This window comes from Gorilla gorilla, chromosome 3 (genome assembly GCF_029281585.2).
Source record: "Gorilla gorilla gorilla isolate KB3781 chromosome 3, NHGRI_mGorGor1-v2.1_pri, whole genome shotgun sequence".
NCBI lineage: Eukaryota > Metazoa > Chordata > Mammalia > Primates > Hominidae > Gorilla > Gorilla gorilla.
Window position 1 is genome coordinate 14,471,888 of NC_073227.2, and position 27,350 is coordinate 14,499,237.

General features: G+C 50.9%; 1 protein-coding gene across 3 annotated transcripts in view; it reads right to left on the minus strand.

Moving 5' to 3' along the window:
- TBC1D14 (TBC1 domain family member 14) overlaps positions 1-27,350 on the minus strand; it is a 120,812-nt gene that overhangs the window by 93,077 nt on the left and 385 nt on the right. For 2 of the 3 annotated variants that reach the window (XM_031010491.3, XM_055385393.2), the window contains exon 2: positions 12,877-13,615. In XM_031010491.3, coding sequence (XP_030866351.3) covers positions 12,877-13,598 — 722 coding nt within the window. In that variant the 5' untranslated portion in view covers positions 13,599-13,615. Of the gene's footprint in view, positions 1-12,876; positions 13,616-27,041; positions 27,251-27,350 lie in introns of those variants that run through there. The other variant, XM_031010490.3, reaches the window with a different exon arrangement.

The window sequence follows — 27,350 nt, forward strand, 5'->3', positions numbered from 1 at the left end:
CATTGCGCACTCTTGCCTGGGAAACGAGCGGAAACTCTGTCTCAAAGAATAAATAAGTAAGTAAAAAAAAAAAAAAGCTCAAACGGACTAAGACACCCATCCTCGGGACCCTGCTTCCTACTTCACCAAAAACAAAACAAAACAAAAACCCAGAGCAATCGAACAAGAACTTCCACTGACAACAGCAAACGCTGGGGAAGATGTGGAACAACAGAAACTCTCATTCATTGCTAGGGGGAGTCAAATGGTATCGCCCCTTTGGAAGACAGTTTGCTGGTTTCTTACAAAAGTAAACATACTTTACCATATAATCTAGCCACTGCACGCCTTGGTATTTACCCAAAGGAGCTGAAAACTTATGTCCACACAAAAATCTTAACACAGATGATTATGGCAGTTGCATTCATAATTGCCAACACTTGGAAGCAACTAAGATGTCCTCCAGCAGTGAATGGATAAACTACGGTACATACATACAGTGAATATCATTGAGTGCTAAAAAGAAATGAGCTATCAAGACATGAAAAGACATGAAGAGACTCGGATTTACATTACTAAGTAAAAGAAGCCAGTCTGAAAATGATTTCCACCTGTATGGCATTCTGGAAAAGGCAAAACTATGGAGACAGTAAAAAGATCAGTAGTTTCCAGGGGTTAGGAGAAAAAGAGAGACGGACAGGTGGATCACAGAGGATTTGGGGGCAGTGAAACTCCTCAGTGTGATACGGCCATGGCAGATACATGTCATTATACACCTGTCCAAACCCACAGAGTGCACAGCACCCAGGGTGGCCCCGATGTAGACTCTGGACTCCTGGTGATAATGATGTGTCAGCCAGTGTGCGCTCATCGACGGTAACAAATGGACTCCTCCAGTGTGGGCTGTTGATGAGAGGGGAGGCTGTGCACATGACGGTAAGAAGGAGATACATGGAATTCTATCCTTTCTGCTTAATTTTGCCGTAAACCTACAACTGCTCTAAAAAATAAAGTCTATTTTTTAAAAAGTAAATATGTTGAAATTAAAAATCTATATTCAGGCCGGGCACGGTGGCTCATGCCTGTAATCCCAGCACTTTGGGAGGCCGAGGTGAGCGAATCACTTGAGGTCAGGAATTCAAGACCAGCCTGGCCAACACAGTGAAACCCCATTTCTACTAAAAATACAAAAATTAGCTGGGTATGGTGGCGCGTGCCTGTAATCCCAGCTACTCAGGAGGCTGTGGCAGGAGAATCGCTCGAACCTAGGAGGCAGAGATTGCAGTGAGCCGAGATCACACCACTGCACTCCAGCCTGGGCAATACAGTGAGACTCTGTCTCAAAAAAAAAAAAGTACATTCACACACAAACAATGAAGCAACACTACAAACAGTAGACTACAAGCATGGAAGGGGGAGAGAGGGAGAGGGAAAGGGAGAGGAGGGAGAGGAAAAGGGAGAGAGAGAGGGAAGGAGAGGGAGAGAGCACGCACGAGAGTGCCTACAAGAGCAAGCACCCTCCTCCCCATCTACCTGTGCCCCATCCTCTCCCAGGCGCCTGCTACGCTGGACTCTCCCCAGCTGAAGCCACTTCTCTGTTGAACTCTAGATCCCACTCCTTCAGATGCAACTCAAGGACAAAGCTCCAGTGATTCTCTCTTCTCCCGGATATGTTCACCTCTTATTCTCTCATTAGGTTGTCTTCAAATTAAAAACAAACAAACAAACAAATAAAACCCTGTATTTCTCCAATCTTAAAAAAGGAAAAAAAAAATCACACCACTTCTGCCTCCAGCTATCACCCCATTCTCTGCTCCACTCTGTAGCAAAGCCACCAAAAGAATCATCTGCTCACTGCTTCCAACTTCTCTTCTCCCAGTCTCTTTGGGTCTTACTCTGTCACCCAGGCTGGAACGCAGTGGCGCGATCACTGCAGTGGACCAGTGCAGCAGACCCCTGGTGACAACAATGTGCAGCTCACTGCAGCCTCGACCTCCTGGGTCAAGTGATCCTCCCACCTCAGCCTCCCAAGTAGCTGGGATTATAGGTGCACACCACCACACCCAGATAATTTTTTCTATTTTTTGTAGAGATGGGGTCTCACTATTTTGCCCAGGCCAATCTCAAACTTCCAGTTTAAAGTGATCCACCCACCCTGGCCTCCCAAAGTGCTGGGATTACAGGTGTGAGGCCACCATGCCGGCCCCATTCTCTCTTAAATATTTACTCCAGTTTCGCTTTTGCCTGCACCACTTCACTAAAACAGCTCTGGTCAAAGGTCACTGATGGCCTCCTCATTGCTAAACAGTCAATTCTTTTCATTTTTTCCTTTTTTTTTTTTTTGAGACAGAGTCTCGCTCTGTCGCCCACGCTGGAGTGTAGTGGTGCAATCTCAGCTCACTGCAAGCTCTGCCTCCCAGGTTCAAGCGATTCTCATGCCTAAGCCTCCCAAGTAGCTGGTATTACAGGCACCCGCCACCACACCAGATAATTTTTGTATTTTTAGTAGTGACGGGGTTTCACCATGTTGGCCAGGCTGGTCTCGAACTCCTGACTTGCCTCGGTCTCCCAAAGTGCTTGAACAGTCAATTCTGAGTCCTCATCTGCCCTGCCCTCTCAGCAACCTCTGCCCAGTTGCCCCTCCCCTTGTTGACACCCATGCTCACCGGGCTGGCACCCAGCTTCCAGACCCCACACTCGTGCCCTCCCAGCTCACCAGCCCTGCCTTCTCGCTTTTGCTGCTTCCTCCTCTCCTCCCAGATCTCGTGGTGCGGGCAGGCCTCAGGCTCACTCCTTGGTCCTCTTCTCTGTCCGCCTGTTTCCAAGGAGACCTCACCTGGTTTCAAACCACCTCCAATGCCAACAAGTCAATGTATACCTCCCATCCAGCCCCACTCCTGCCAGGATCCTCTCCAGTCACCTACTCCACCTCCTTCCTGTAAATGTCTAAGATGTCTCAAACTCCACCCCTCATCTTCGCTCCAACTTGGCAACTCTATTTTCCACTGGCTGAGGCCAAAAGTCTTAGAGTCATCTTTGACTCCTTTCTTTTCTCCACACCCACATCCATTCTTCAAATCGCACCCTCCCTACAGCTGCCACCCAGGTGAAGCCATCATCACCTCTTGTCTGGACTCTTGCAACAGCCTCCTCAGACTCCCTGCTCTGCCCTTCCCCTGCCCGGAAGCCTCCTCTCAGTACACACCTCGGGGCATTCTGTTTAGGACTCGATGAAATCACTACTCCTATGGCAGGCAGACTTCTGAGATTCCCTTTCCCTGATGTTCATACCCTTTGAACACAGGCGTAAACTATGAATATGATGGGACAGTCACTTTGTGATCAGGTTACATCAAATGGCACAGATGACTTTAAGAAAGAAAGGTAGGCCAGGCACAGTGGGTCATGGTGGCTCAATCCCAACACTTGGGGAAGCCAAGGCAGGAGGATCACTTGAGGCTAGGAGTTCGAGACCAGCCTGCAACAAAGTGAGACCATGTCTCTACAAAAAATTTTAAAAATTAGCTGTGTGTGATGGTGCATGTCTGTGATCCTAGTTGTTCCAGAGGCTGAGGTGCAAGGATGGCTTGAGCCTGGGAGTTCGAGGCTGCAGTGAGCTATGATGGCACCAGTGAAATCCAGCCTGGGCGACAAAGCGAGACTCTGTCTCTAGAAAAGGGAAGGGGGAGGGGGAGGGGAGGGGGAGGGGAGGGGGAGGGGGAGGGGAGGGGGAGGGGGAGGGAGGGGGAGGGGAGGGGAGGTGAGGGGGAGGGGAGGGGAGGTAATTCTCCATGAGCCTTACACAATTTCAGTGAGCCCTTAAAAGCAATCAGTGTTCTCTCTGGGAAAAGATTTGGAGTGTGAGACAGACTCGACACAAAAGAAGCCTTGTTGCTGGTTTTCAATATGGAGGGGCCACACAGCAAAGAATTTGGGTGACTTCTAGGAGCTGCAAGTGACCCTCAGCTGACAGCAATCAGGGAAATGAGGAGCTCAGTTTATAGCCACAACGAGCTCTGCCAACAGCCTCAGTAAGCCTGGAAGCAGACAATTCCTTAGCCAAGACTCGGACAGGGACACAGTCGCCAACATGCTGTTTCATCCTGATAAGTGCCCGAGGGGAACCCAGCCACACCATGATGGACAGCCGTGTTGTTTCAAGCCACCAAATGTGTGGTTATTTGTTATGCAGCAGCAAAACACCATGGCAACTCCTCTGCTCAAAATTCTGCGGTAGAGCCAGGCACAGTGGCGTGGTAGGCCCAGCTATTCTGAGGCTGAGGCAGGATGACCTTTGGAGCCCAGGAGTTCAAGGCCACACTGCACTATGGCTGCACCTGTGAATGGCCACTGCACTCCTGGCTGGCCGATGCAGCAAGACCCCATCTCGAAAAGACAAAAATTCTGCAGTGGCTCCGCACTGAGTCTAAGTCAAAGCCAACATCACACAATGGCCTACATGCCCATACAGAATCTGGTCCCACTGACCCTATCCCTTCCTTCTCTCTGTCCATCCCCAGGGCATCTGTGCTCAAATGCATCAGGCCTGCCTGCATCCTTCTCCCTTGCTGGATCACTCTCCTTCCAAGTACCTGCTTGGTTAACTTTGTGACTGACATCTTCAAGTCTTTTTTTTTTTAAATTTCCAGACAGAGTCTTGCTCTGTCGCCTAAGATTGTGCAGTGGCGCGATCTTGGCTCACTGCAACCTCTGCCAGGGTTCAAGCCCGAATGGTTCAAGCGATTCTCCTGCCTCAGCCTCTCGAGTAGCTGGGATTACAGGTGCACGCCACCACACCCAGCTAATTTTTTTATTTCTAGTAGAGACAGGGTTTCACCATGTTGGCCAGGCTGGTCTTGAACTCCCAACCTCAGGTGATCTGCCCACCTTGGTCTCCCAAAGTGCTGGGATTACAGGCATGAGCCACCCGCCTGGTAACCTTCAAGTCTTTGCTTCAATCTCTTCTCCTTCAGGCCTATCCTGACCAGCCTATTCATTGTGTAACTTGCCTTCTCCGGTCCTCCGGGGACCTCGTACCACCTCTGCTTGCTGGCTTTCTCCGTAGCTCTTAAGTCTGCCAGCGCATACCCTCCATCTACTCACTGTGTTTACCATCAGCGCCCTCTGCTAGAACTTAAGCTCTGCGAGGACAGGGGCTTTGTTTTGTTCACAAATGAATCCCAAGCACCTAGAACAGTGCCTTGGCATATGGCAGGTGCTCAGTCAATTTTTTTTTTAAAGAATGTATGATGAGAAACATATTTAAGAACCTAGCACAGTGCTTGGTACACAGCAGCCACTCAAAAAATGGATCATTATGGTTGTGATTTGCTGCCAAGAGAAAACAAAGCCCAGGAAAGCACAGGGAAGCAGCACACCCTTACAAGCACAGCTGTTCTTTCTGAACGTGGCTGGACCACTGGCAGGTCTGCAGATGGCATCTGCAGCAGTAACCAGACAACCTCCTGTGTGTGTCCAGCACACACACAGCTGGCGTCCTATGGCTCCTTTCAACCATGTGTGCAGTGACACCATCAGCTGCATGTTTCCAGACACGAACCACAACCTCAAATTGAAGCTCACCCAGATTTATAGAAACGTCTCGGGTCAAGGTTACCAGTGACCTCCCAGGTGCTGAATCAATGTTTGGTAAGAACGCAGCTGTGTAAACCAGTGGCTGGAAAAGAAGAGCAGACATTCTGCAATCGAGAGGTAATCAAGCTGCTGAAAATCCACCTGGTACAAAAACACACAACCAGGGAACTTAAACCCTTGGGATGGGGGAATCGAAACAGTGTCAGACGACCCAGAGTGAGGCCAGGCATGGTGGCTCACGCCTGTAATCCCAGCACTTTGGGAGGCTAAGGCAGGCAGATCACGAGGTCAGAAGTTCGAGACCAGCCTGGCTAACATAGAGAAACCCTGTCTCTACTCAAAATACAAAACTTAGCTGGGTGTGGTAGTGAGCACCTGTAATTCCAGCTACTCAGGAGGCTGAGGCAGGAGAATTGTTTGAACCCGGGAAGCAGAGGTTGCAGTGAGCCGAGATGACACCACTGCACTCCAGCCTAGGCAACACAGAAAGATTCCATCTCAAAAACATTTTAAAAATAAATAAAAAAGAAGACCCAGAGTAAGTGTGTGCCTGTGCAAACACTTAAACAAAGGCCAGTTTCCGAAATCACTGAGACCCCTCACAGGTTTTTTTTTTTGGAGATGGAGTCTCACCCTGTTGCCCACCCTGGAGTGCAATGGCACTATCTCAGCTCACTGCAACCTCTATCTCTCAGATTCAAGCCATTCTCCTGCCTCAGCCTCCCAAGTAGCTAGGATTACAGGCACCCACCACCAAGCCCAGCTAATTTTTGTATTTTTAGTAAAGATGGAGTTTCGCCATGTTAGCCAGGCTGGTCTCCAACTCCCGACCTCAAGTGATCTGCCCGCCTCAGCCTCCCAAAGTGCTGGGATTACAGGCGTGAGCCACTGCGCCTGGCCCCCTCACAGACTTTTAGTGAGGAATAATGGGAACCATCCTACAAGTTCCTTGCTTGCTAAAGTCCTTTCTGCTTCTCTCTGGCTCAAGGCCTCCAGGAGGCACCTGCAGTGATTCTACTGTATCTCCCTCCCCTGTCGATGGCCAGCCCACAAAGGCCACCAACCCAGCAGCAGGCCCCGTGACAAACGGCTGACTCCAGCCTCACTCCCACACTTTCAAATGCCTGGAGTAACTGGAGGAGGAAAAGGCATTCTCATCCTGCTGGCCCGCGATGGCTCAAGAAGCAATTCTCCAACCGTCTTCCCACCGAGGAGCTTCAGTGCCCGGACAGACGCCACCCAGCTAGACCCTGACCCGGCTCAGAGCTCTGCTCGCTTCCTCCCTTTTGCAGAGCATCACAGTTCCAACACCGCCCTGCAAAATCACCATTGCACCTCTGATTTCTCATTCATCTCCTTTTGCTCTCCCAGCCCCGCACTTCCCCCTTTCTGATCATGTTACACATGTTACAAGAGACAGGGTGGCGTCTTTTGTAGAAACAGCATGGACTTTGGAGTTAACAAGTGAATGTTCAAATCGCAGCTCTGCAGTCTGTGCAGTTAGCCTTTCTGAGTCTGTCTCCAGTGAACTGTGAAATGCTTTAGAAAGCGACGGAAGTGCCTGGCCCAGAAGCTGAGCTCAGAACAGGGCAACTGCATTCTCCAAAGGGAGCTGCTCATCTCGACTCTATCCAGCTAACAGTTTAACTCATTCTCATCAAGGCAGCCCATCCGCTCCTGTGCAGACTTTCATCTTACCCAGTCTGGCTGTGACAGGCTTTGAGTCTTGAGACTAAATGTCGTCCTCAAAGTCCTGCCCCATCTGGGCGTCTACCATCTCTGTGGTCTCCCCTCCTACCCCTGCCCCTCCTGAGCACCTCATGCTACGGCACCTTCCCAGAAAGGCTGGGCTCTCTCCTGCCCCCATGACTTTGCACAAGCTGACCCCTCACCTTCTCCACCCTCATGCGGGTGGACAGCACTGTCGAAGGCCAGCTGGCATCTCAGCCCTGTTACTTCTTTCTGAGCTGTCAACGGGCTTTGCTGCTTTGTTCACATCTCTCTCCAGATCCTCATCACACAGTAGAGGGACTGACCCAGTGGCCTCCAGCACTAGTCTGCCCACCTTCGAATCTTCTTGCTTCCTTACTGCCTGGCAATTGCCGCCCAACACCTTGATTAGAATGGTCCTTTCATCACCGCAACTCTAATGTAAAGTACGTACCCCTCAGCTCATTTTGCAAACAAGGACACTAAGCCCCAGAGAGACTGAGCACCTGCCTTACCGAAGACCACACACCAGCAAACAGTGACATCAAGAGACCACCACCCAGCACTCCCTCTCAGGATCACAGCAACACACAAGCTCATACACACCAGCAGCAACGCAGGTCCATAGCAGGTGCCATCTGTATATCCATAATGCCAGGGCAAAGTCACCAGCAATATTAACAAACTGTTTGCACAGAAAAGGCATAGTTACAATGTTCCATCTCAGGTCACTAGAGCTAATTCTAAGATGGCCAAAGCAGGAGTAAATTACAGTCAGGCAACATAAAAACATAGACTAGACATTAATGTGCTGCGATGTGCCCAGTGCGTCCCATCTATGTACACTCCCTCCCCATTTAATCCCAACAACCCTCAGAAGCATGAACTTGTTCCTATTTCCCTGTATCCTTGGAAAAACCACTTAACCACCCCTTGCCTCAGTTTCCTCACATGTAAATGAAAACTCACAGTACTTACTTGAATTAGTCAGCTTTCAGTGCAGGATACAGAAACCCAGCTAATTTTTGTATTTTTAGTAGAAATGAGGTTTCACCATGTTGGCCAGGTTGGTCTCAAACTCCTGACTTCAGGTGATCTGCCCACCTCAGCCTCCCAAAGTGCTGGGATTACAGGCATGAGCCACCGCACCCGGCCCCCTCATATTAACTGTTTACAAGAGGTGCCATTACCCCATGTCACTCAAGTACACACTGGCAATCGCAGGGGCTAAGTGACTTCCTCAAGATCACACAGTACAAAAATGGCAGAACTGAGGTTCAAACTTGGGTCAGAGCAGCCCCTGCTCTCAACCACCAATATTCTTCTCTGCCTGTGAATTACACTTGGTGCCAGGGTGAACCAGACACAGGCTCTGCCCCCAAGGAGCTCCCAGCCAGGTCGGGAAGTGGTCCGGAAAAATCCATCATTCCAGTTCTTTAAACACAGCCAGGTGCCCCCACCTCCCAGCCTGCCACAAGCTGTTCCCTCTGCCCCACACCTTCACTGGGCAAGCTCCTGATCCTTCAATGCAGTTCAAACACTTCTCCTCAGCAAAGGGCACTCAGATCATCTGAGAGATCCGTAAAGGGGCTACACAAGAGACGATGTACTTGGTCAAAGCTAATTCTCAACTTCCAGACCAATGTGGATTAGGAGATTAAACCCCTGGCTTCACAGAGCCCAACCCTATCTCCTGTGGAAAATAAACCCACCACAAGCATGTTACTGACTTTCTCCTACACTTGCTGTCTGGGTTTCTAAATAAATACTGTTAATCTACACTGGGCTCATATGATCCCTTAACACGGTCCCACTCTTCTACACAAATGAAAATTGTCCTCAAATTACATTAGTAAATTTCCTTCAAAGAAGCAAATCCCAATACTTATTCTCAAAGGCTGGGTGATTCTGTCAGCCCCTCCCTGGGGTATCTGGCAATGTCTGGAGACATTTTTGGCTCTCACAACTTGGGGAGTGCTGCTGGCATCCCGTGGGTTGGAGCCAGGGAAGCTGTAAGGCATCCTCCAATGCACAGGACAGCCGCCCACAACAAAGACGCATCTACCCCAAAACATCGGCCAGTGGGAGAGACCCTGCTCTTGACTTCTTCAGCAACAGCTTGACTGAAGCAAGCACAATATGGGAGTGAGAACTAGAGAAAGCTTTAGAAAAAGTATTTTTTAGAAATGGTAATATTTCTGTTAGAACCACAGAAAGCTACTACTTCCGGAGTGCCAAGAAGTTAAATGCTCTATTTGATCTCTAACCTTATACAGTAGTTTTATCCCCTACTTAAGGCTCAGAGAGGTAACTTGCCCAAGGCCCACAGCGATTAAACAGGAGGACTCATGAGGAACCCAGCCAGCATGAACTCCTGAACCAGCACTCTTGGCTGCGGTGCCACCTCCTCCCCGCCCACAGTAACAGCACTTGTGCCCGCCCCCATAGCCCGTGAAATGCCTTATCTGTCTACCCCATCAGACTACGAGCTCCATAAGGGCAGGGACTCTCTCTAAAGCTCAGGCTGGAGTCTGGGACAGAAGTGCTCATTACAGTGTGGGTGAAGGACAAATGCAAGCCAGGCCTGCGCTTCTGGGAGGCTGTGGTCAGGCTTGGCCAGCCCTCCTGTCACTCCCCTGCTCCCACCTCATCAAGCAGCCAAGGTCATCCCTACCCGTCTCCACCCTTCCCTCCGAGCATGTTCTCCTAGACTACACTGTTCACACGTCCTTCCATAACCCAGAGACTGATTCACTGAGGACAAGGAAACCAGAAGGCAAGAGAGTGAGGGGACAAAGTGGGGAAACAGGATGGCTCAGAAGCCAGGGCTGGGAACCCCAGAGGACCAGCTCTAGCCCCAGCCCTGCCCTCAGCAAAGACTCACGATGCCCACAGTCCTCTGGGTACCTGCTGTGGGCCAGGCCCTGGGCTGAATTGATGAACATTCGCTGTAACTCCATTTACTCACCTGTAAAATGTTTAGTGAGCTCTAAAGATTCTGGCACAGAAACCCTTTCCCCTCAAAGGAACTCTACATGGAAACTCTTCTCTAACATTTTTAAGACTCTAGGACAAAAGAACCCTAGACTCTGTCCACGTCATCACTTGTTTTAAGTCATTTTTCATTATATTCCATTATCTTCCCAGAGGTAGTTCAGAGAGGCTCACAATAACAATGTCACAGCCATCACAATGAGGATAAGGAACCAAGGAATAAAAGAAGAGACACTTGTTTCCTGCAGCACAAAGCTGAGTATGACTTTCAAGAAATGGTAGCTTTAGAAATGATCTAGAAATTGCATAACCAACGATGCTTCCTTTCAAAGGGGAAGAGAATCCAATACACACAGCTCAGCCAGCTGAATCACAACGGCGGCAGACAGAGCAACGTGGCCATGATCGCCACAAGCAACTCATACTTAAAAGTTTACTACGTGTCTGGATCTGCATTAAATTTCTCACATGCTAACCCATTTTAATCCCCACTGCCACGGAAGGAAGGGCTCATTATCCCCACTTCTCAGGTGAGGCAGCGGAGACAGAACGTGCGAGGACAAAGGTGAGCATGTGGCATTCGTCAACAGCATAATGGGCATACAGGCCACGCTCCCCCACGCACGGTTCTAGGGGTGAGAAAACTGACTGGGAGGTGAAGGAACTTGTTCAAGGGCACAGAGCTGGACATGGCGCAGGTCGGTTGAATTCCAAAGCCACACTCCTTCCACCATGCTGTTTCCCGGCCAACCCCATTTCGAGCAAGGTTTCCCAGATTTCTGAAAACCCATCCTCAGGCCCTTCTCGCTGAGCTTCTGATTCTGTATGTCTGGATGTATCCTGAGGACCATGTGGAACGGGTACCAGGTGTTGTTCATAAGCAGGGACAGTTGAACACACTCGTCTGAGCACAGGGAAGTTCTGCCACACAAATCTAACCACAGCAACACCGCGACATGGCTACAGCCTCAGAAGGGATAGTGACAAGATCTCCCCCAAAGTTCCCAGGTTCCTCCCACTGAGGGCAATCGCTGAGTTACTGCGTTCTGAGACCAGGAACTGTGCTTATGGTACCAAGATACTTATCTGTCAGCACATTCGAGAAGAAAGTTTCCCGACAAAACCACAGGCCACACCACAGATCATCTCACTCAGGACTGGCCTTAGGCTCGTCTGAGATGATCCCCTTTAGTTGATGAAGCAACTAAGGCAGTGGTAATGTGTTGGCCACAGTCAGAGTGTCCAGCTGACTCCAGCCGGCACACCACACCATCTCAAAGGGACACCCGGTACTGCAATGTCTGACGTGGGTTCTGCTAGAGACACACACACGGGGCAGCCAGGGTCAACTGCAGAAATGTTCCCACCTGTCAAGCCCTGGCCCCAGAGCCCTCCAAAGAGCAGCTGTGGAGCAGATCACGATTCTTTTTTTGTTGTTTTTTTCAGATGGAGTCTCATTCTGTCGCCCAGGCTGGAGTGCGGTGGCGCGATCTCAGCTCACCGCAACCTCTGCCTCCACCTCCCAAGTAGCTGGGATTACAGGCGTGCACCACCATACCTGGCTAATTTTTGTATTTTTAGTAGAGACGGGGTTTTGCCATGTTGGCCAGACTGGTCTTGAACTCCGGACCTCAGGTGCTCCACCCACCTCAGCCTCCCAAAGTGTTGAGATTACAGGAGTGACCCACTGCACCCAGCCACAGATCTCAATTCTACACGTACTCTCCACAGCCCCTGTGCCCTTCCTCCCAGCACGCCACTGTTCAGGAGTTCACATTTGCTTGTGTGACGAAGGTGTCCACTCCCACCACCCCCAAGCCACAAGCCCACCCTAAGTCATTACCCAACATCATTTCTCTCACCGTATTACCCCACATGACCAGCCTAGAACAGGGCCTAGAAAATAGGCACTTGTTGAACAAAAGCATGAGAGCACAAACGAGAGGCAGAAGCTGAAGGCGCAGTGCCCCCAGGGCTTCAGGGAGACACAGGAACTCCAGCACTCAGGTGACAAGGCCCCATGGGGACGGAGTGCATGGCCAGGCCCAACACGTTGGGAATGCATGGGGCTGCAGTGCAGCTGAGCACACACCTCCACAGCAGAGGCAGGGCCAGGGCAGGCACACAAGAGCACAGCCATCCAGGAGCATGGGGACACGGCTGGGACACCCGGCATGCCAGCACTGCGCTACGCCAGCAGGGGCTGGCTCTAGAAATGAGAGTTACTCACTGGCGTCACCCTCACCAGTGCCCTCTGCTTGGCCCAAGAAACGTTAAGTTATGAGTGCACAGGGCCCCACAGAGGTTCAGGCTGCTGATTTGGTAACAATGGCCACCTGTGGGACAGCCACAGCAGGTCAGAGGCAGAGACGTGACAACAGACTGCAAATGAGCCAGGGACACCAAAGAACAGAATCCCCAACAGACCAGTTCTCACAATCCCACAGGATTCCGGGCTTCTGGGAAAAGGCCCAATTATCTGTGTGAGACAGTGCCTGCCTAACACCACAGAGAACACACAACACATTTGAGACAGGAACAAGGAGACTGGTCTGGACTCAACCACCACGATCTTCTAGAGGGCAAAGATAGCATTACCTTGCGAAGAAGTTACTAAATGGCCCCAATATTTTCAATTTACTCCCCTCCTCAGCTTCATGAACACAGTCCTGCTGGTGTAAGCCACTGGTTTCCTTGATAGAGCTCAAGGTGACGTTGGTAAACTGTGGGTCATCGTCATTCTCCAGGGTCACAATGGCACTGGAGCTGCTCGTGACCACAAGGTCCAAGATGTCCTCATTGCTGACAGACAGCGTGGTGGACAGCTCTGTCCCAAGACTGGACACGCTGCAGACGGAGACATCATCGCTGCGGGTCAGGGCTTTGGAGGTCGGGCTATAGAGCTTTACCGAGTCATAGCCTGTCCTGGGAAACGTGGAGGATTTGCGCACGCTCTGTTCCCGCTCGGTGCTGCTGGGAGCTGGTGGCGCACAGGATGGCAGCGCGCAGGCGCTCTGGAAGGCCCGCTCGGGGATGAGGTCGGAGTCGGACTGCTTCCTCCTCACGTGGACCGCGCTGCAGGGTACAGGCTCCGGGTTCCCGATCTCCAGGGTAGGAATCCCCGAGTCCACGGACTGGAGGCTGTGCCGGTCTTCTAAAGCCCTGAGTTTCAGCTTGGGCCTGTACTCAGGCGCGGAGAGGAGTCGGGGCGCCTTGAGATTGACGTGTTGCAGGTTCTGAAGGGGGTTTCCTGGTCGACCATCCAGAATACCCATCAAGGCTACGCCATTTGTAGAGGTGGAGAGTTTTCCATCAGTCATCTTGGTCCAAGGAGAAACTAGAAAAAACACAAACATGGAAATTAAAGTGGATATAAAATTCAAAGATGTCACACCTCTGACACACAGCTGAAATGGTCTGATCTCACTTAAGGGAGAAAGCCTTGAAAAGGTTCCACATATCCAAGTTTTGATTCAAGTCCAGAAGCTAGAGGTGGTTTTTGTTTTTTGACACAGACTCTCGCTCTGTCGCCCAGGCTGGAGTGCAGTGGCGCCATCTGGGCTTACTGCAAACCTCTGCCTCCCGGGTTCAAGCGATTCTTGTGCCTCAGCCTCCCAGGTAGTTGGGATTACAGGCATGCGCTTCCACGCCCAGCTAATTTTTGTATTTTTAGTAGAGACAGGGTTTCCCTATGTTGGCCAGGCGGGTCTCAAACTCCTGACCTCAAGCAATCCACCCACCTCGGCCTCCCAAAATGCTGGGATTTTGGGCATGAGCCACCACGCCTGGCCCAGAAGCTAGAGTTTTAACATACACTGTCATGATATAACATAGCAGGAAGACAACCCAAACAAAGGATGCACCCGAAGTAAAAATAATCATCACGCTCCCTACCAGTCACATCTCCATCCCCAGGGCAGCACCAGGAGCATGAGGACTGGGCTTGGGGGGCGGCGGTTGGGTTTTTTCTTTTGAGGGAGTGGTGAAATGATAATCTGTCAAAAGTACGTGAATCCATAACCCATACATAAGTCAAGGATCTACTTGTTCTGAGACAGCATTAAAATCCTAAGATATCTTCATTAAGACGGAAAACAACAACAAAATAAATTATGTATGCCATCTGCAGCAGCCAGGCCTCTCCACAAATGTTTCAGTCACGCTTACTCACATCTACGAGGCTGGGTGTAGTATCCCCTTTACCACGGAAGAAACCAAGGCTCGGCAAGACTAAGAAACGGGTCTAAGATCACACTGCTGTTTAACAGCAGAGCTGGGATCTACGGGACCCCAGAGGAGACCACACGTAGGTTAGAAAGGCTTGGTTTAGGATTACACAAACCCAGGTCAGAAGGCCAGCTCAGTGAAGATAATCAATAAAGGGAGAGTAAAGACCACAACCTCCGAGGTTTGAGTGAGTTGAGTCAAAACCATCAGTGCGGCGTGAGCAACATAACAAGACCCTGTCTCTACAAAAGACTAAAAAAAAATCAGCTGGGGGTGGTGGCACATGCCTGCAGTCCCAGGTACTCTGAAGACTGAGGTGGGAGGATCACTTGAGCCTGGGAGGTTTTAGGCTGTGGTGAGCCATGATTACACCACCGCACTCTGGCCTGGGTAACAGAGAAAGACACTATCTCTAAAAAAACAAACAAACAAAATCCATTAATCACACGCACACATCTAAGGGCATGTCTAAAGTTCTCTGGCATGGCCGGGCGCAGTGGCTCACACCTGTAATCCCAACACTTTGAGAGGCTGAGGCGGGCAGATCGAGAGGTCAGGAGTTTGAGAGCAGCCTGGCCAACATGGTGAAACCCCATCTCTACAAAAATACAAAAATTAGCCAGGCGTGGTGGTGTGCGCCTGTAATCTCAGCTACTAGGGAGGCTGAGGCAGAAGAATTGCTTGAACCCAGGAGGTGGAGGCTGCAGTGAGCCAAGATCATGCCACTGCACTCCAGCCTGGGCAACAGAGCAAGACTCTGTCTCAAAAAAAAAAAAAAAAAAAAAAATTAGCCAGGTGTGGCGGTGCATGCCTACAATCCCAGCTACTCATGGAGGCTGAGGCAGGAAAATCACTTGAACCCAGGAGGTGGAGGTTGCTGTGGGCCAAGATCATGCCACTGCACTCCAGCCTGGGCGACAGGGCGAGGCTCCGTTTCAAAAAATAAAAAAATAAAAAATAAAGTTCTCTGGCCTAACCAGGCATGGTGGCTCATGCCTGTGATCCCAGCATTTTGGGAGGTAGAGGCAGGAGGATCGCTTGGGCCTAGGAATTCAAAAGCAAGCCTCAGCAACAATGGCAGACTCTGTCTTTAAAAAAAATTTTTAATTAGCTGGGTGTGGTGGCACGTCTGTGGTCCTAGCTACTTGAAAGGCTGAGGTGGGAGGATCACTTGAGCCCGCCCAGGAGGTCAAGACTGCAGTGAACCCTGATAACACCACTGCACTCCAGCCTGAACGACAGAATGAGACCCTGTCTCAAAAATAAATAAATAAAAAATAAAGTTCTCTGGCCTAAGACAAATGAGGAAGGGAGGGTATGTGGCACACCAGCCTGGAGAGCACAGCCCCAGCACACTGAGAACACTGGCATCAACTGCTATCTTTTATTTGTCTTTAAAATGGCCGGGTGCAGTGGCTCACGCCTGTAATCCCAGCACACTGGGAGGCCGAAGCAGGTGGATCACCTGAGGTCAGGAGTTCCAGACCAGCCTGGCCAACATGGTGAAACCTCCTCTCTACTAAAAATACAAAAAATTAGCTGCACGTGGTGGCAGATGCCTGCAACCCCAGCTACTCAGGAGGCTGAGGAAGGAGAATTGCTTGAGCTCGGGAGGTGGAGGTTGCAGTGAGCAGAGATCGCGCCACTGCACTCTAGCCTGGGCAACAAGAGCAAAACTCTGTCTCAAAGTAAAAAAGAAATCAGGTGGTGCATTTAAATCTGGTCCATACAAGAGAACAACAGAAAGAACAGGGCTTTGGACTCAGACGCTCCTGGGCTCTATATTGCCTTGGGAGAATTAAATCAAGTACCACAAGAAAAGCATTTAATAGGCACCTGGCCCCCAACAGGCACTTTGTTGGTAGCTGCTATCATCAAACAGAGACGAGCTGAAGGTTTTCAAGCACAGAAGAAAGAATGATAACCACTCCTGCTTGGGTGTCAGCTTTTGTAAGGAGCCTGCATGCTCCTACTTTAGGAAGCCTGGCCTGCCTCTCAGTGTCAACACAGCAAAAGCAAATTCATTAAAAGCAGAAAAAGGGGAGCCAGGTGCAGTGGCTCATGCCTGTAGTCCCAGTTACTCAGGAGGCTGGGGCAGGAGGACCACTTGAGCCCAGGAGTTCAAGGACTCATAGCAATGAGCTATGATCACCACCGCACTCCAGCCTGGGCAACAGGGCACAATCCTGTCTCCAGAAAAACAAAGGAGAGAAAGGGAGGGGACTAATCTCCCTCCTTCCTAGAGATTGAAGGAGCCAGTAAGAGTGCAGCGCTGAGTCAAAAATAGAAATGTGAAGGAATTAAATGAAATGCAGAATTCAGAAATAGACTCAACTATATATAAATATTTGATTCAGCCTGGGCAACACAGTGAGACCCCCATCTCTACCAAAAGTAAAAATTAGCCAGGCATGGTAGTGCACACCTGTAGTCCCAGCTACTGAGAAGGCTGAAGCAGGGAGATCTCTTGAGCCCAGGAGTTCAAGACAGTAGTAAGCTATGACAGCGCCAAGGCACTCCAGCCTGGGCAACACAGCGAGACGCTATTTCAAAATAAATAAATAGGCCGGGCACAGTGGCTCACGCCTGTAATCCCAGTACTTTGGGAGGCCAAGGCGGGCAGATCACGAAGTCAGGAGTTCGAGACCAGCCTGACCAACATGGTGAAACCCCCTCTCTACTAAAAATACAAAAATTAGCTGGGCGTGGTGGCGCACGCCTGTAATCCTAGCTACTCAGGAGGCTGAGGCAGGAGAATCGCTTGAACCCAGGAGGCGGAGGTTGCAGTGAGCCGAGATAGCACCACTGCACTCCAGGCTGGGTGACAGAGGGAGACTCCATCTCAAAATAAATAAATAAATATAAAGAAATATAAAAAATAAAAACTTGAAATACGACCCAGTGAGTAAAGGAGGATTATTTAATCACAATGTTACAGTAATTGATAATCAATTTTTCTTAGAAATTAGAACCACACTGTACTACACTAAGGCAAAAATACAGACAAAAGTAGAATTTAACACAAAAGTGAAATTATAGGCCAGCACGGTGGCTCACACCAGTAATCCCAGCACTTCGGGAGGCCGAGACGGGCGGATCACCTGAGGTCACGAGTTCAAGACCAGCCTGACCAACATGGTGAAACCCCATCTCTACTAAAAATACAAAATTAGCCGGGCATGGTGGTGCATGCCTGTAATCCCAGCTACTTGGGAAGCTGAGGCAGGAGAATAGCTTGAACCCGGGAGGTAGAGGTTGCAGTGAGCTGAAATCATGCCACTGCACTCCAGCCTGGCCAACAAGAGCAAAACTCCGTCTAATAAAAAAAAAAAAGGTGAAATTATCCAGGTGCTGCAAAAAATAAAATGTTTCTCCAACCTATAAAGCAAAAACTCAGGTCAAGATCTGAAAGAATCCGGACATCGCCTCCCCACGCGTGAATACGTTTTCAGTGTTTCACAGCCCTCGCTGCTCTTCCCCAGAGCCATGAGCCCTCCAAGGCAGGGCTACTGCAGACCCTCTGTGTGTCCCCTGCTTGGGAAGAATCCAAGTTTCTAACAGAATTCTAAGAGAACTCACAAAAGTAAGATATAATCCAGGATGATTCAAATATATACAAATTTGGAAGTTCTACATACACTTTAATTAAAAGGAAAATAGAGTAAGAAACATTTTTAGCACACAGTTAAGAGCTAATCTTTGACAATGTCAAGGTCATTAGAATTATCAAAACATCATCAACACCCTAGCAGATCAAACTAGCAAAAAGCCACACATGTAAGAGGAAATCCTATGCTAAACAGAGCTGAGGGCCTCTCGCAGGCCCAGCTGAAATTCTGGCTCTGCCACTTGCCAAGTAAGGCGACCTCAAATGAGGTGCTTAACCCTTCTGAGCCTCAACTTCCCTCTTCCTCGGCAGTAAGATGGGACAATACCCTATAGCTCACAGGCTGGTCTGAGGACAAAAGAAATGAGAAGGTCTGCTGAAGGCACTGGCAAACCCAGCCCCTGACTGACACACAGCAGGTGCCCAATGAACGTGTGCTTCCCTTTACTTCCTAGTACAGCAAAACACGAACGTAAGCCACAAAAGAGATGCGGGTTAGAACGCAAATGCTGATGACAGAGTAAACAGGAACACAAAAAAGTCTATCCTTCCTAGGAAAATCAGTGCCTGGGCAAACAGAAGGCATCACTCACGCCTGGAATTGGAAACCATTTTGGTGAAACTATAGGATTTCATTCATGGCAATCCAAGGACCCTTCCCTGAATTGCCGCCAAGAAGAAAGCACAGGAAGAAGGAAGTGAGGTCTGGCAGAGCCCAAAGCCATCTGGCTTTAAGTAGAGAAAGAAAACCTTTTTCTACTCCTCTCCTCTGCCGTGTGGGGCCAGGGACAGCAGCCCAGGGGCCTCTCCTATGGAGAAGTTGAGTGACCTTTGAGGTCTTTGTTGATCCCAAGTCCAGTTAAGTTCCTTAAACCTCAGAACAGGGCGTCAGTTTTCAGGAAAATAAACCTAAAAGGGAAAAAGTACTTCCGCTTGCAACATACTGTAAAACCAAACTCTGCAAGGGCCAAGGCGACCTGTCCTCAAGCACTTCCGCCTCGTGCCACTAGGGCAGAAGCCGCACTGCAGGCCACCTACCGCGTGATAATACCCTTTATAGGGTAAGTTGTACAAACAAGGTGTGTGCTTCTGAGACAAGGCTAATGGGTGGACTCTGGACGCCAGCCAGGAGACCAACTGCAGATGGCCTGCCTCCAAGTCAACGTTTATAAAAGACAAACTAAGCCTGAATTACCCAAGCCGACACACAGGGCCCTCCTGATCCATCTCTGCCTGCCTCTCCAGCCTTGTGCAGTCGCCTCCAGCCATTACCCGCCCCCACCACCAGCCCACTCAGCCCTACTGCACCACCACCTGAGGTGCTCTCCCAGGTAAGCCATTGGGGCCTCAGAGTCCCAGTAGGGTGTGGCACAAGGAGACACTCAACTGGTGCTTTCAAAGGCCACCTCCTCTGAAAAGCCTTCCCTGCCTCTCCCAGAAAGCTCCCAGGCCTCCTTCCTCCTGGGCGCCTTTTGGCTACACCCCACCTGAAACAGCTATTTTACAACTGTTCTCCTGTCTCTCTCCCCACTGGATTCTATGCTGCAGGCAGACACAGCTCTAATCATTTCTGGGAACTATTCTCCGGTTAAATGCCTGGCATGGATTAAGGTTTCAAAAATCTACTCGCTGAATTAATTACTACCAACAACTGAGTTCTTAAGTGGGCAGCTTTCAGGGACAGTCCCAGCCAAGAAACATCTGCTGAGAGCTGGATTATGTCCCAAGAACTCGGTCAGAGCTGGAGGTGAGACTACGAGGAAGAAATCCCCTACCATCAAGTTCCCGGAGAGTGCACACCAGCAGCTGAGCAGTGACCAGCCTACACACTGGTTAGCGGCTAGACCAGATGGTGAGGAACGCTGTCAACACATGATGGTCAGGAAAGTGAAAATTCCTCCCTTGACAGGTGTTTTCCAAAGTCCCAATCACTAACGTCCTAGTGACAGCATCTCCCTGCAGCAGTGACCACCGCAGTACGCATCCGTAGGTGCCCAAGGCACAGGAGGAACGGACCCAGCACCTGACCCAGCACCCTGCCACGGGAGGCACTAAACACAAGTCAAATGGTCATGAGTCATCACCTTCCGGCCAAGAGAAAGACAAGATGTGAAGTATGGATAAGAGGAAGACTGTTTCCATTCCATGCAACAAGGCCATCTGAATTGTATTTACCTGTCACAAGACTCAGTTCTGCAGGAAGCAAAGAGGACAGCTGCCCCCGAGGGATTCAATCAACTGTCACGCCACCAGAGCCACAAGCTTCACTTCAATACAAGTCAGAAAGCGGAGGGTGGCTCTGCTAGTGACTCTGCGTGGGGCTTTGGAAAACAGTTCCACCTAGAAGCAACTGCTTGATTTTCTCCTCCTTAAAAAGCACTGGGAACTGTCTTAACCAAAGTCTTCATACATAAAAGAAACTGTTTACAAGGCCAAACCAAGAGATCTAGGTGTGTTCCCACAGGGGAAAAAAATCCACTTAGTGGCTTCAGGGAGAAGTCATGCTGCCGTCTGTGTAGATATCCACCGGCAGCCTCTTCCCAGGGCTGGAGCACGAAGCACGCCCTGTCCCGGCTCCTCTCTGGACGCTCCACAGGACAGCTGCCTCTTCAAACCCCAATGGCAAGGGGGCACCACTGATCCTCAAAGGGTGGTGCGCTCACCTTCACTGCCAAGCCTGCCAACAACCCAGCTCTGGCCACTGACTTCTGGATTCTTATCCCTTTTTTTTTTTTTTTTTCCTGAATGGAGCTTTGCTCTTGTTGCCCAGGCTGCAGTGCAGTGGCGCGATCTCGGCTCACTGCAACCTCTGCCTCCTGGGTTCAAGCAATTCTCCTGCCTTAGCCTCCCGAGTAGCTGGGATTACAGGCTCCCACCACCACGTCTGGCTAATTTTTGGCATTTTTTTTTTTTTAGTAGAGGTGGGATTTCACCATGTTGGCCAGACTGGTTTTGAACCCCTGACCTCAGGTGATCTGCCCACCTCGCCCTGCCAAAGTGCTGGGACTACAGGCGTGAGCCACCATGCCAGGCCTGGGTTCTTATCCTTAAGGGTCAGGCCCACACAGCTCATTCCTACTCCACGATGGCCTGAGGGTATACGGGTCCCAGAGCCAACATTTCCAGAGGGCAGACCAGCCTGCAGCACCTAACAGCACCACCACAGCAGCACCGCAAGATGGCAATTTAATGAGTACCAGGTACCGTCCTGAACTCTAAATACACCGTTCTGCCTCACAGCCCCTCAGCAGCCCTGTGAGCCAGGTAGTATGCCCATTACCCAGAGGAGGAAACCGAGGCATGCGGCTTGCCCAAGGTCTCCACTGTGGCGGAGTTGGGCTTGAACTCAAGTCTGTGACTCCAAGGCCCCTCAGTAAGCTTTGCTGCTCACAAAGGCCTGTCACAGACATAAGCACCTCTGCTCACCTCACCCTGTAAACAGCATGCTGAGTCCTACCGTTTCCAGATGGGAATAATAAAACTGGGCTAAGCAGGTGCAGTGACCCTCCACCCCCCACCCCGGTCGCAGGGGGTTGACCTGAGGCATCTGTCCCTAGCATGCACAGCATTCTCCGCAAGGCCTCTCAGGGTCCCCCATGTTTCCTGGTGAGGATTCTGGGGAGACTAAGAGCCTCCTCATAAAAGCAGCTGCTCTTATGAGCGTCCTGCCCTGGAGGGCGGCACAGTTCAAGAGAAACAGCCCAGTCGAGCCTCTAATGCCAAGGAGAACCCACTGGGCAATGGGGCACCTCCCTGTGGACTGGCCTGCCTGGTAGAGGGCTCCACAAGCACCAACCCCTGCATCTCTTTCTCTTTTTGTTTTGTTTCTGAGACAGAGTCTCACTCTGTCGCCCAGGCTGGAGTGCAGTGGCATGATCTGGGCTCACCACAACCTCTGCCTCCCGGGTTCAAGCGATTCTCCTGCCTCAGCCTCCTGAGAAGCTGGGATTACAGCCGCCCGCCACCACGCCCGGCTAATTTTTGTATTTTTAGTAGAGAAAGGGTTTCACCCTGTTGCCCAGGCTAGTCTCAAACTCCTGACCTCAAGTGATCGCCTGCCTCAGCCTCCCAAAGTGCTGGGATTACAGGTGTGAGCCATTGAGCCCAGCCTCTTTCTCTTTTTTAATTCAAGTCCTGGCTCAGGCAGAAAGGACTGGACGCTCCAGGCTCACGAACATGACCAGCTAGCTGCCTCCGCTCCCCAAGCGCAGACGACACATCAGGCACTACATTCCATGTCTATATGCACTAGTTCTGTCACCTCCTTGACAACCACCCAAAGAGCTGAAAGAAGACTGCGGTCTAAAGGGTGGTGCGTAGTAACAGAGCTATGCTGGGCTAGCCTGAGTAGCCGAGGCACTCACTGTTTCCACTGCTACACACACAGCCTAAAACAATGGATTGATCTGCATTATGTAAAATGGAAAAGGCCATTATAAAAGTAGTTTGGCTTTTAAATGGCTGATTCTTTAGGATAAAAATAGTCCTGAAAAAAATTTCCTAGAAGCTCACATATTCCTCCAGAGGGTAAGTGGCAACTTTCAGACACCTGGAACTTAACACAATGCTGTTTAAGTAAGTTTCAGCCCATGTATGTTTCGGCAAACCAGGCAGAAACTGGGGTTATTGTTCAGGGTCCTCAAAGGCTCCTTCACAACCCGAAGAAGCAGACACTTAACTTATACTGACCACTGGTTATGATTAAAGGCACAGGTGGAACTTTTTTTTTTTTTGAGATGGGGTCTCTGTCACCCAGGCTGCAGTACAGATGCATGATCTTGGTTCACTGCAACCTCCACCTCCCAGGCTCAAGTGAGCCTCCCACCTCAGCATCCTGAGTAGCTGGGACCACAGGTGCCCGCCACCACGTCCACCCAGCTAATTTGTTGTTCTTGTTGTTGTTGTTGTTTGTTTTTTTTTTTTTTTTTGGTAGGGTTTCACCATGTTGCCCAGGCTGGTCTTGAACTCCTGAGCTCAAGTGATCCACCCTCCTCAACCTCCCAAACTGCTGGGATTAGAGGCATGAGCCACCGCACCTGGCCAGGACGTTTTAACTTAAAGACTTTCAATGCAAAATGTTTCAGCTTCACTTAGTGATTTGGTAAATTACTAATTAACTAATTTTCCTAAGTACCTGTGAAGTGACTGGGAGGCAAATGGTACATTAGGAAGATATTTAGACTACTTAAAGCCGGTATAGTTTATAATCTTAATTATTCATAAGAGAAATAATTTACTGAGCATTTAGCATGCACCAAGCATGCGGGATGCCATCGCATGCTCTAATAATTACAAGCCTGCCAAGGGCACTGAGGAAACTATGAGATTCAGAGAGGCTAAGTTACGCACCCAAGGTCACACAGCAACAGAAACTGAGTTCAAACCAGATCTGACATCAAAGCTCATACATGGCCTGCTGGCGTACTTATGAATACAGTCCCTAAACTTTATCCCCCTTCCTCTCAGCTCCCTTAATGTTGCCCAAAAGGTGTATTCACCCAATAACCCTGATCATCGATAAGCTGAACACTTAACCATTCTTACACTTCTATGTATGTTTGTTAGGCTGCAAATGAAGTTTTAAAAATAAAATAGGCCAGGCGTGGTGGCTCACGCCTGTAATCCCAGCACTTTGGGAGGCCCAGGCAGGTGGATCACCTGAAGTCAGGGGTTCAAAACCAGCCTGGCCAATATAGCAAAACCCTGTCTCCACTAAAAATACAAAATTAGCCAGGCATGGTGGCACATGCCTGTAGTCCCAGCTACTAGAGAGGCTGAGGCAGGATAATCGCTTGAACCTGGGAGACAAAGGTTGCAGTGAGCCGAGATCTCACACCATTGCACTCCAGCCTGGGCAACAAGAGCGAAATGCTGTCTCAAAAAATAGAATAGAATAGAACAGAACAAAACAAAAAACAAAACAAAATAAACAGGAGGGAAAAAATAATGCAGGTTCCAGCAGCAGGCTGGGTTCAAGTCCCAGCTCCTTCGCTCACCAGCTGTGTAAGCTTGGACTCATTTCTTAACTTCCCTGAGCCTTGGTTTCCTTGCAGCAAAAAGAAGACAATAAGAGACCCTATCTTGTTAGGCAGTTGACAAGATTAGAGGAAGAAATCCACATAACGCCCTTAAAATCGTGCCTGGCACAGGGAAAGCCCTGGAAAATGTTGGCTGGTGTTACTCTCTCCTGGACACGGATGGGGCCAGCCAACTCAGTCCCACTATTTTAGCAACCATTTGCATAAGCAAGGCCAGACACAGCCAGTCTGTGTCTACAAGGCCACAATGTACAGCTTCTTCCTGTCACCAGTCTCTCTCCTCACACCTGCCGTGTGATACTGATGGAGCTCTGGGCCTCAACTTCCCCATCTATAAAACCAAGTGACTAGCCAAGCAGATCAGTCCCTGAGAGCCTTCCAGATGGACAATCAAGAATTCTAAACCACCCGAGCCCAAGAAAATTTATTTTTTATTTTTTTATTTATTTTATTTTATTTTTATTTTTTGAGACGGAGTCTAGCTCTGTCACCAGGCTGGAGTGCAGTGGTGAGATCTCAGCTCACTGCAACCTCCACCTCCCGGGTTCAAGTGATTCTCCTGCCTCGGCCTCCCAAGTAGCTGGCACGCACCACCACATCCAGCTAATTTTTGTATTTTTAGTATAGACAGGGTTTCACTATGTTGGCCAGGATGGTCTCAATCTCCTGACCTTGTGATCCACCCACCTCAGCCTCCCAAAGTGCTGGGTTTACAGGCATGAGCCACTGCGCCCAGCTGAAACTTTATTTATACGTAGTCCTAAAACAAATGTTAAGCTGGTCATGGTGGTGCGTTCCTGTAACTGCAGCTACTCGGGAGAATTGCTTGAGCCCAGGAGTTCAGATCCAGTCTGGACAATATAGCATGACCCCATCTCTAAAAAAAAAAATTTTTAAAGTTAACAAACACATACTCACTTTCCTAAAATCCTGTTGCATTATGTATTAATGTTTATACTGACAACAAATCTTTTCCAAGGTCTCAAAGACTCCCCAAGCAACCCCCGACCTGCACGGCAGGCATCCCCTGTGCTGAGGCTGGGACTCAAGGTTAGAAGCTCTGACCAATGGGAGAGAGAGATTCAAACAAGCTGCTCTGACTAGCTGTGTCCCCACTTTGAGGCCTTCTATAGCGCACCAGCTAAGGAATCAACCCAGAGTAGAGGAGGGAAGGTGGAGGCATGAAAGACAGGAATTCACCCACTAAACGGGGAGTGGGGTGGAGACAGCGGACCCAATGCAGAGGAACTGCAGGGGTTAAAGGAACACAGGGGAACAGCAGAAGCCAGGAGAGGCAAAGCCCAAGCTGAATGTGAGAGGGTAGGCTGCGGGCAGACGGTGAAAACTCAGTTGCACAAACAGGAATCAGGCCCAGCTCGGTGCAAAGTGCTGGAACAGCGGAGGATACCGAGGTGAGCAGAGCCTGGCCCAGCAGCCTGGCTCAGTTTGAATCCCATCTCTGACTCTCCCCATGTGGGTGGCTCCAAGCCAGTTACTCTGTCTCCCTTAGTATCAGCTGACACCCTTGATGTTTCCCAAAAGGTGTTTTCGCCCAATGACCCTGAGCACCAAGTTCACGCCAGGCTCTCATTAGGACTGGGGATCTCATTAGGATTGCGGAGTCCACAATCTCAAGGGGTCAAACACACAGCAAAGAAGCAGTAGGAGGGTTGGTCGGAGGGGGGAAGCCATACCCAAACTGAGATATGGGTTGGTACTGGCCAGATAAACTGGGCAACAGGAAGTGTTCTAAGACTGCTGTAAGGACTAGCCCGGTCCAGACAAAGAAACCACCAGTTTCCAACAGGCAACCCACCGCTATAAAAGCTAGGCAAGACAGCAACTAGGTGCCAACATCCTACAATACTGGGGACAAGACAGTGAGCATTTTGTCCCCAAGACACCACCACGACTACCCTCCTCATCTAGCCTCAGTGCGTGAAATAACCAAGGTGATGCCCAGGAGCCTCCAGTAGGGGCAAAACGCACCGGTGCCTATAAAACCTTCCCAAGCAAAGCTTCCAATTCCACGCTGGAGAAAACGGCGTCCTATGCAACTTTAGGACAGAAACGACTTCACGTGGCCTGGTCAGGCGCGGTCACTCCGGGGCTCGCAGAGGCTGGCTCTGGAGTCCATAGGGTCATTCTCCTATCCTCCTGACCAGCTGTTCCCATTAGGACCGCACCCCACAGCCTAGAGAGACTCCTGGCGGGAGGGGGACCAGGAGTCCCCGGACTCACTCCTCAAGGCAGCTACCCTGGCCCCGAGAAGGTCCCCGGGCCAGGGTCTTCGCGGCCCGGTAATGGGAGGCTCCAATGCGGAGGCAGAGGGATTCCCTAGCCCAAGGACAGACGGTTCCCGTGGGTGGAGGTCCAAGGAGGTCAGGGCTCCGAGATGAAAGGGGGTTTCGCGGGTCAGGGGCTCCAGGGGTAGAGGGGTCAGAGATGAAAGCGGGGTCAGGGGCTCCAAGGAGGAGGGTCCGCTGCCCGGGGACTGAGGGTCCGAGGTGGAAGGGGGCTCCGGGGTCGGGGTCTGGCGCACCGAGGCGCCTCTTCTCAGGCCGGGAGCCTCGCGTCGGAGTAGGAAAACTTTTCGTCAAGTTCCGGAAAGGAGCGGGACACAGCGCGCGCCTCCGCGAGGGCCGCCGAGTCCCGAGTGTCGCCCCCGCCCCGGAGGCCCCGCGACGGCACCCCGGGCGCCACGCACGCGCTGCCCTGGCGTGCAGGAGCCGCGGCCGCGCGGCGAGGGACACCCAGCAGGACCCGCGCCCGGCGACCTGCCTCGCCCCGGCCGCTCCCCGCCTCGGCCGGCGCTGCAGCAGGTGGCGGCCCCGCGCGCCCTGCCCTCCCTCGCGGCCCGCGGCCCGGCCCTCGCGGGAGGCTCTCAGTACCGGAGTTAGCGCGGCTCCGACGCCATCCCCGGGACCCGCGGGCCCGCAGCCCAGGCCCCGCGGGACCGGCAACTCGCGCGACGAGGACGCCGGGCACGCGGTAGGCAGCGGGTCCGACCCGCAGATGCGCGCGAGCAGCCCGCGGCGAACAGCGGCGCGCACCCTCGCTTCGCCCCGCCCCCTCGCCCGCCCCCTGGGCACGCCCCCACGCACTTGCGCCCCGCCCCCTGCCGGCCCGCGCCCGCTCTTCCGCCCGTGCCGCCGCGTCTGGAGCTCGGCGCTCAACCGGCTGTCCCTCTTCCGGGGGCC